This window comes from Palaemon carinicauda, chromosome 6, assembly GCF_036898095.1.
Source record: "Palaemon carinicauda isolate YSFRI2023 chromosome 6, ASM3689809v2, whole genome shotgun sequence".
In the NCBI taxonomy this organism is placed as follows: Eukaryota; Metazoa; Arthropoda; class Malacostraca; order Decapoda; family Palaemonidae; genus Palaemon; species Palaemon carinicauda.
The window spans coordinates 2005940-2016665 of NC_090730.1; the positions used below are offsets into that span (position 1 = coordinate 2005940).

Genomic DNA, 10726 nt, shown 5'->3' on the forward strand with positions numbered 1-10726 from the left:
TCACAAGTAACAAAATAGAAAAAACTCACGAGTAACAAAATAGGAAAAACTCACAAGTAGCAAAACAGAAAACCCTCACAAGTAACAAAACAGAAACACAGTCACAACTAACAAAATAGAAGAAAAACTCACAAGTAACAAAACAGAAAACCCTCACAAGTAACAAAACAGAAACACAGTCACAAGTAACAAAATAGAAGAAAAACTCACAAGTAACAAAACTGAAAACCCTCACAAGTAACAAAACAGAAACACAGTCACAAGTAACAAAATAGAAGAAAAACTCACAAGTAACAAAACTGAAAACCCTCACAAGTAACAAAACAGAAACACAGTCACAAGTAACAAAATAGAAGAAAAACTCACAAGTAACAAAACAGAAAACCCTCACAAGTAACAAAACAGAAACACAGTCACAAGTAACAAAATAAAAGAAAAACTCACAAGTAACAAAACAGAAAACCCTCACAAGTAACAAAACAGAAACACAATCATAAGTAACAAAATAGAAAAAAAAATCACAAGTAACAAAACAGAAAACCCTCACAAGTAACAAAACAGAAACACAGTCACAAGTAACAAAATAGAAGAAAAACTCACAAGTAACAAAACTGAAAACCCTCACAAGTAACAAAACAGAAACACAGTCACAAGTGACAAAATAAAAGAAAAACTCACAAGTAACAAAACAGAAAACCCTCACAAGTAACAAAACAGAAACACAATCATAAGTAACAAAATCGAAAAAAAAAAATCACAAGTAACAAAACAGAAAACCCTCACAAGTAACAAAACAGAAACACAGTCACAAGTAACAAAATAGAAGAAAAACTCACAAGTAACAAAACAGAAACACAGTCACAAGTAACAAAATAGAAGAAAAACTCACAAGTAACAAAACTGAAAACCCTCACAAGTAACAAAACAGAAACACAGTCACAAGTAACAAAATAGAAGAAAAACTCACAAGTAACAAAACAGAAAACCCTCACAAGTAACAAAACAGAAACACAGTCACAAGTAACAAAATAAAAGAAAAACTCACAAGTAACAAAACAGAAAACCCTCACAAGTAACAAAACAGAAACACAATCATAAGTAACAAAATAGAAAAAAAAATCACAAGTAACAAAACAGAAAACCCTCACAAGTAACAAAACAGAAACACAGTCACAAGTAACAAAATAGAAGAAAAACTCACAAGTAACAAAACTGAAAACCCTCACAAGTAACAAAACAGAAACACAGTCACAAGTGACAAAATAAAAGAAAAACTCACAAGTAACAAAACAGAAAACCCTCACAAGTAACAAAACAGAAACACAATCATAAGTAACAAAATCGAAAAAAAAAAATCACAAGTAACAAAACAGAAAACCCTCACAAGTAACAAAACAGAAACACAGTCACAAGTAACAAAATAGAAGAAAAACTCACAAGTAACAAAACAGAAAACCCTCACAAGTAACAAAACAGAAACACAGTCACAAGTAACAAAATAAAAGAAAAACTCACAAGTAACAAAACAGAAAACCCTCACAAGTAACAAAACAGAAACACAATCATAAGTAACAAAATAGAAAAAAAACTCACAAGTAACAAAACAGAAACACACTCACAAGTAACAAAACAGAAAAAAAAACACTCACAAGTAGATAATCAGCCACAAAAGGGTGCCAGTCGAAAAGGTGATTAAATTCTGCATGAATTCTGTTATGGAATTGGAATCTCGTTTCATGGAGCAATTCTGGGTTGAAGGACAGGTCCAGCTTATATTGACTCAAGTGCTGCACGAAGTCCACAAGGGTGATCTTGACCACTTCCCCTGAAATATTTTTGGAAACAAACGAATCAGCCTTATTCATTAGGTGGATTTTTCAAATTAACAATAACTCAGTTATTCCTTCACTTGTTATTTTATAACTAGTGTACTCGAGCCGTCAAAAATGACGTCTACGTATTTAGAATCGATGTGCACACACAGATTCAACCCTTTCCAACCCCTCTCTCTTTCCTAACTACAACCCGCTGGTTCGGCAATTTATGGGAGACTATGATTTCCAAATGTATCTCTCTGGATACACCCTTGAACAAGGGTATGACTACGCCCTCTCCCACTGATTGCTACATATATATATATATATATATATATATATATATATATATATATATATATATATATATATATATATATATATATATATATGTGTGTGTGTGTGTGTGTGTGTGTGTGTGTATATATGTGTGTGTGTGTGTGTGTGTGTGTATGTTTATATATAGTCAGACACTTGCTCTTTATTATATAGGAGAGATTATGGAGATTTACTGATACAAACGAAAGTCCACCATCTCCTCCTAGGCCTATTGACGCAAAGGGGCTCGGTTAGATTTCGCCAGTCGTCTCTATCTTGAGCTTTTAAATCAACAATTCTCCATTTATCATCTGCCATTCATTAAATCTATCTGGTCCACCTGTTTCAAACTATTTCCCTTCCACTCATCCACTAATCTGTCTATACTCTAACTCCCCTTTGAACCTCAGCTCTATAATAATTTTTTTTTCATGTGGGGCGTTTGCACTGGCTCGCAGGGCTGCCTTTTTAGCTCGGAAAAGTTTTCTACTAGCTGATTGGTTAGAATTATTTCGTAAAACCAATCAGCTAGTAGGAAATTTTTTCCGAGCTAAAAGGGCACCTTAGCGAGTCAGTGCAAATGCGCCTCATTAAAAAAAAAAAAAAAAAAAAAAAAAAAAATTGAGTACAGTTTATTTATTTATTTTATCTTCATTCCTTTTAAGACACTTACCACTTACGATCAGACGAGCTGTTTCATACAGTCTCTCGTCGTCCCAGTCAGAATGGACCTTCAGCAGTTCATCACAGACTCTGTTATGCTCTCGAAGCCATATGGTGGCAAAGACCTGTTGATGAATAAAAATGAATACATCAAATAAATAATCAACAATGATTCTATATGTACACTGCACGATGCATCTTTGTAAAAGGAATTATTATTATTATTATTTGCTAATCTACAACCCTAGTTGGAAAACCAGGATTGTATAAGGCCAGGGGCTCCAACAGGGAAAATAGCAGTGAGAAAAGGAAACAAGGAAAAATAAAATATTTTAAGAACAGTAACAACATTAAAACAAATATCTCCTATATAAACTATAAAAACTTTAACAAAACAAGAGGAAGAGAAATTAGATAGAATAGTGTGCCCGAGTGTACCCTCAAGCAAGATAACTCTAACCCAAGACGGTGGAAGACAACGTAGACATTTTGCAATGTAGGCTATTGTAAAGTAGCAGACAGCTAGCTGACTAACGCTGAAGAAAAATTAAAGATACACTTGTAATCTTATAAGCCCTTCTAGGAGGACACTCCAAAATCGTCTTGGGTAGTGCCATAGCCTCTGTACCCTGGTCTTCCACTGTCTTGGGTTAAAGTTCTCTTGCTTGAAGGTACGCTCGGGCACGCTGTTCTGTCTTGTTTCTCTTCTTCGTGTTTTGTTAAAGTTTTTATAGTTTATATAGGAGATATTTATTTTAATGTTCTTACTCTTATTTTCCCATGTTTCCTTTCCTCACTGGCTATTTTCCCTGTTGGAGCCCCTTGGCTTATAGCATCTGGCTTTCCCAACTAGGGTTGTAGCTTAGCAAGTAATAATAATGATAATAATGGAAGATCTACCTTCTACATCTTAGGAGGCGAGCAAATTTCCTCTATCGATATAAAGTTTTTTTCTCACTCTTTTTTTTTTATTGGACTTTTAAACCTGGATAATAAAAAGATATTTTTAGCCTTCATTTAAATCTTCATTAATTTTTTTTTTCAAAATTCATGACCGAAGTTTTTATTATTCTCTTAATTGTCAGTCTTAGCTAATGACAAGCTGAGTTAGTATCACAAGACTATGCAAGGTGTGGAATTTGGGTCTAACATAACACTCGAGAAATAATTGCATTAATTTCTCAGCTTAATCAGAAAAAAATATACACATTTCAACTGAAATTTGGGTTTAATTCTCACTCGAGAAATAATTGCATTAATTTCTCAGCTTAATCAGAAAAAAATATACACATTTCAACTGAAATTTGGGTTTAATTCTCACTCGAGAAATAATTAAATTAATTTCTCAGCTTAATCAGAAAAAATATACATATTTAAACTGATATTTGGGTCTAACATACCACTTGAAAAATAACTGAATTAATTTGTCAACTCAATCAGAAAAATATACATATTTAAACTGAAATTTGGGTTTAACTCCCACTCGAGAAATAATCAAATTAATTTCTCAGCTCAATCAGATAAAAATATACATTTTTTAAACCATTTTATTGTCTAGTTAATTACTGTAAGTATATTTCAATGTACCTTTACAATTAATATTGTATATTGTCTGGTAAGTTACTATAAGTATATTTAAATATACCTTAACAATTAGTATTTAAAAATTGATATACATTCCCTTTAGGGATCTTTCAACCATACTTGCTGATCTCAGAACAGCATAACTGGAGAAGAATTTAGTAAATAAAATATAAAAGATATTGATAGTTCTGGAAAATGTACGTTAGTGGATGAACAGTTCCATCTTGCTGACCTGAACTCATTGAGCAATCGTGTAATTTATAAATGGAAAGGATTTTTTTATGGATAACTTGCAGTTGTAACTGTGGCAGACTCTGATACAGTAATCAAAAGTAATCAAAGATGCAATCATGATCATATGTTAATAAAAGTTATTCTTAACTGTTTGAAAATATCTACAAAATTACTCTTCTTGACTGTCTGAGAATATCAACAAAATTATTTGGCTTTGTTACCTATGCTGTAAAAATATCCTTGTGTTTGTATTCCTTGCTAATATATGTTTTTTTTTTTTTTTTTTTTTTTTTTTTTTTTTTTTTTTTTTTTTTTTTTTTTTTTTTTAGATGAGGACCCATTGTGTTCTCTGATGTCTAAAATTTTGCTTTGAAAATAAAATGGTTAAAATTCACTGGCATAAATATATCACTGTTTTTATATTCCTTGCAATCATAATTTGTTATTTTCATAGACGAGTCTCCCTTGCGTTCTCTAGTGTCTAAAGTTTTGTTTTGAAAATCAAATGGTTAAAATTCATTGGGATAAAAATATCATTGTTTTTATATCCCCTGCAATCATAATAAGTTATTCTTTTTATAGATGAGGCTCCCTTACGTTCTCTAGTGTCTAAAGTTTTGCTTTGAAAATCAAATGGTTGAAATTCATTGGCATAAAAATATCATCGTTTCTATATTCCTTGCTATCATAATATGTTATTCTTATAGATGAGGATCAATTGCACTCTAGGGTCTTGAATTTTGCTTATAAAATCAAATGGTTAAAATTCATTGGCATAAAATTAATCTACTTATGCTATGGAAACAGGAAATCCACACCTCCCTTTAGCTATTTTCATGCAATTGATTGAGAGATCCTTAAGGGGGTCAAAATTTCTCAAAAATTTACAAATCTGGAATATATGATACTGCTAGATTCTATGAATGCTCTGGATTATACACGGATACTTATAAATTACTTTTTGGGATAAAAGTTTTGACAGTAAGAAAATCAGTCTTCAAACACTTGTAAGCATTAGCAAACTTCAAATTGGATACTTTTTCAGCATTGTATACTTTTTTTCTGCATTAGCAAACTTCAAGTTGTATACTTGTTCTGCATTAGCAAACTTCAAGTTGGATACTTTTCCTGCATTAGCAAACTTCAAGTTTTATACTTTTTCTGCATTAGCAAACTTCAAGTTGGATACTTTTCCTGCATTAGCAAACTTCAAGTTTTATACTTTTTTTGCATTAGCAAACTTCAAGTTGGATACATTTTTCTGCATTAGCAAACTTCAAGTTGGAAACTTTTCCTGCATTAGCAAACTTCAAGTTGTATACTTTTTCTGCATTAGCAAACTTCAAGTGGTATACTTTTTCTGCATTAGAAAACTTTTTTTTGTCTTAAGTCGAGAAATCTACTGATCATTTCATACTCACAAAAAGTCCTGGTGAGGAAGAGAAAGTAGGGTGTGCCAAAGCAAATGATTGGTTCTTGAGGGGCTGAGAGGTGCTCATGTCAGCATTATCTGAGAGACTTGGAGGAAATTCTTCACCATTCAAGATCTGAAAAAAGTACATTAAAAAAAAGGAGTCTTTGCAATTGGTTGAGACAGGTCTGGTGTAAAATTTCAGAAGCTGTGACTGAGAAATACTTTTTTTAAAAGGGAAACTAACACAAGACCTAACTTAGGGGCAGTTGTTGGGAACTAATTAAAAAAGCCAGCTAAATTAAACTTGAAACAGGGCAATGGGATATTCACTTGGCTGCGCAGTTTTCCATTAATCCCAGATCTCAGAAGCTGACGATCCTTTTCTTCTGTACCGTAGATATGCGAGGCATCCATCTAAAAGCAAAAAGAAAATATGAATCTACAACTATACTCGATTTTTTTTAATGAGACACATATGCACGTACTCGCAGGGGTGTCCTTTTAGCTCGGAAAAGTTTCCTACTAGCTAATTGGTTAGAATTAATTTGTCCAACCATTCAGCTAGTAGGAAACTTTCCTACTAGCTGATTGGTTAGAATTATTTTGTCCAACCATTCAGCTAGTAGGACACTTTCCTACTAGCTGATTGGTTAGAATTACTTTGTCCAACCAATCAGCTAGTAGGAAACTTTCCTACTAGTTGATTGATTAGAATTATTTGGTCCAACCAATCAGCTAGTAGGAAACTTTCCTACTAGTTGATTGGTTAGAATTATTTGGTCCAACCATTCAGCTAGTAGGAAACTTTCCTACTAGCTGATTGGTTAGAATTATTTGGTCCAACCAATCAGCTAGTAGGAAACTTTCCTACTAGCTGATTGGTTAGAATTATTTGGTCCAACCAATCAGCTAGTAGGAAACTTTCCTACTAGCTGATTGGTTAGAATTATTTTGTCCAACCAATCAGCTAGTAGGAAACTTTCCTACTAGTTGATTGATTAGAATTATTTGGTCCAACCAATCAGTTAGTAGGAAACTTTCCTACTAGCTGATTGGTTAGAATTATTTTGTCCAACCATTCAGATAGTAGGAAACTTTCCTACTAGCTGATTGATTAGAATTATTTTGTCCAACCAATCAGTTAGTAGGAAACTTTTCCGAGCTAAAAGGGCACCTCTGTGAGTACGTGCCATAAGAAACCAAAATGAGTAAGTTAAGACTCAAAATTTAAAAAAATAGCACAACAAAAAGGAAATTCAATAACTGGATTCAATGTGAAATTGTCAAACAATGGAATCTCAGTAAGTGAAAAAGAATTTAGGTTGTAGCTTCTTATTCAAGCCCTATTTGGAGAATAGCTATTAAAATGATTAGAGAACAACATACAACTGAAACTATGAAGATAGTTAAGTATCACACAGTAATGGGGACAAATGGTGGAAGAAAATAACATGAATTTTATTTAAATGAAGAAAGAAACTTGAAGTCGCAGAAAGAGCTGAAGAATTGTATGAAAAAGAATATCGAAAGAGGAGAGTTTGAAATCAGGACATCTCAAAACCGTAGAGAAAGTTTGCAGATGGAAAACCAAAGGAAATATTTGTAGTTTATGATATTTTGTGGTTGAATCCAGCTGGTTTGTTATTAAAGACAAGACTCTATAGTTTAAAGGTTTAAAGGTCGCTCATGAATGGCAGAGGCAAGGGACAGTGACAGTGCTCCATCAAGCAGGACAATGCCCTAGGGACTGACCATATATTAGATGATCAGCGGCCAAGCCTCCTCTCCGCCCAAGCTAGGATCAAGGAGGGCCAGGCAGTGGCTACTGATGACTCAGCAGATAGACCTATAGGTTCCCCCAAACCCCAAATCCTTAGCTCACAAGGATGGTGAGGTTGCAGTGCCCAAAGAAAAACGAGTTTCAGCCGGACTCGAACCCCAATCTGGCGTTTACCAGTCAGGGACGTTACCCCATCAGCAACCACAACCCTTATAGTTCTACCCACTGAATCATCAACAGCCATTGCCTGGCCTTCCCTGGTCCTAGCTTGATGGAGAGAGGGTATATATGCTGATCATATATATATACATATATATCTATATCTATATATATACATATATATATGTATATATATATATATATATATATATATATATATATATACATATACATATATATATATATATATATAATATATATATATATATATATATATATATATATATATAGATATAGATATATGTATATATATATATATATATATATATATATATATATATATATATATACATATATATATACATATATATGTATATATATGTATATATATATATGTATATGTATATATATATATATATATATATATATATATATATATATATATATATATGTGTGTGTGTGTGTGTGTGTGTGTGTGTGTGTGTATGTGGCCATCATTTTAGGTAATGTGTGTCCTTTGGCCTCTGCCATTCACGAGCGACATTTAAACCTTTAAAAAGTCATCAATGAATGTTTACTAACCTCACCAGTCCCTTTGAATAGCTGAGGACCCGATCCTGGGCCCTGCACGAACTGACGTCCAAAGTGGAGGGCATAATACTGGAAGAGTAAGTTTGAGTTCTGAGGATCTGGGTGGAATTCCTTTCTTGCAAATAATTTCTCCACTAATGTATCTATGTTAGGAAGCTCCTTTGGACCTGGAAATTAATTAATGTGATTAATTTCAGTGTTACTGATAATTATTCTTCTAAAAATTTCGTTCAACGAAACTGGAATTATCTCAGCATCTCAACACTGCCAAAATATATCTATGTTAGGAAGCTCCTTTGGACCTGAAAATTAATTAATGTGATTAATTTCATTGTGTACTGATAATTATTCTTCTAAAAATTTCGTTCAACGAAACTGGAATTATCTCAGCATCTCAACACTGCCAAAATACATCTATGTTAGGAAGCTCCTTTGGGCCTGGAAATTAATCAATGTGATTAATTTCATTGTGTACTGATAATTATTCTTCTAAATTTTTCTTTATCAAAATTGGAATTTTCTCAGCATCTCAACACTGCCAAAATATATCTATGCCAGGAAGCTATTTTGGGCCTGAAAACTAATTGATATAATAAATTTCAGTGTGAAATGATAATGATTTTTCTAAAATTTCTTCAACAAAAATGGAATGATCTCAGTATCTCAACACTGCTAAAAATATATCTATATCAGGCAGCTCTTTTGAACCTGAAAATTAATTTAATATAATTACTTTCAGCGTTTAATGATGATTATTTCTCTAAAAAATATATACAAAAATATAACATGAATTGTCTTAGCATCTCAACCCTGCCAATCAATAATAGTATTATCCCATAATTCGACCTGAAATTTTCTCTGAAGGGTCATGGCATGCATGTACTACAATTTGCCTTATAAGAAGATCGTGGCTTAATCAAACTATCACCATCGGTTCGTATTAAAGCAATTTACAAGAAATCCCAAGAACCATGACTATAATGGTACCATTAAAAATGTTTACCTGCAATTTTGCTAGACAGTTCATGCATGCTTTCTATTCACCTTTCAAGATCATGGCTTAATCATACTAAACTCATTTTCGTATACAGCAATTTAAAAGAAATCCCAAGAACCATGGCTATAATGGTACCATTAAAAATGTTTACCTGAAATTTTGCTAGACAGTTCATGCATGCTTTCTATTCACCTTTCAAGATCATGGCTTAATCATACTAAACTCATTTTCGTATACAGCAATTTAAAAGAAATCCCAAGAACCATGGCTATAATGGTACCATTAAAAATGTTTACCTGCAATTTTGCTAGACAGTTCATGCATGCTTTCTATTCACCTTTCAAGATCATGGCTTAATCAAACTATCATCATAGGTTCGTATATAAACATTTCACAAGAAATCTCAAGAACCATGACCATAATGGTACCATTAAAAAATGTTTACCTGCAATTTTGCTAGACAGTTCATGCATGCTTTCTATTCACCTTTCAAGATCATGGCTTACTTAAACTATACTCATTTTCGTATACAAGCATTTTACAAGAAATCCCAAGACCCGTAACGCAAAATTACCCTTACGAGTTTTCGTGAGATTGTACTAAAATCTGGCTTACCTTTGGTGCCCATTGGCGTCGGACACCTTATTGGGACTGGAGGCAGACTTCTAGTAAAGAGACTGTCGTTGAAGAAAGCATCAGCTGTTATGAAAGTGTGGTCACTTTCAAAAGTGGGAGGTGAATCCGTGAAATCACTTAGAGCTGTATGGAAGATATATTAATTGTGGGTTTTTTTTTTTTTAATAGGTATTTGGGGTCCCCAATAATTGCTTCCTATTCATTTAAGCCTTATACTTTGAGAGTCTTTAATCAATTCATTTATGTTTTTCCCCCTTGTAAAACATGCTTCAATGAATTTTGTTTTTTTTACTTTGTAAAACATACTTCAATGAATTAATTCATGTTTTTCCACCTTGTAAAACATACCTCAATGAATTAATTGTTTATCAAGTTTGTGAAACATACTTCTATAAATTAATTCTTTATCCACTTTGTAAAACATACTTCAATGAATTAATTTATGTTTTTCCACCTTGTAAAACATACTTCAATCAATTAATTAGTTTTTCTACCTTGTAAAACATACCCATATCAATTATTTTATGTTTTTCCAC

General features: G+C 32.7%; 1 protein-coding gene across 1 annotated transcript in view; it reads right to left on the reverse strand.

Moving 5' to 3' along the window:
- LOC137642364 (prostaglandin G/H synthase 2-like) overlaps positions 1-10726 on the reverse strand; it is a 34268-nt gene that overhangs the window by 10171 nt on the left and 13371 nt on the right. Inside the window, exons 5-10 of the mRNA XM_068374857.1 lie at positions 10170-10313; positions 8549-8724; positions 6358-6441; positions 6035-6160; positions 2806-2920; positions 1650-1825 (exon numbers count right to left, since the gene is read on the reverse strand). Coding sequence (XP_068230958.1) covers positions 1650-1825; positions 2806-2920; positions 6035-6160; positions 6358-6441; positions 8549-8724; positions 10170-10313 — 821 coding nt within the window. The remainder of the gene's footprint in view (positions 1-1649; positions 1826-2805; positions 2921-6034; positions 6161-6357; positions 6442-8548; positions 8725-10169; positions 10314-10726) is intronic.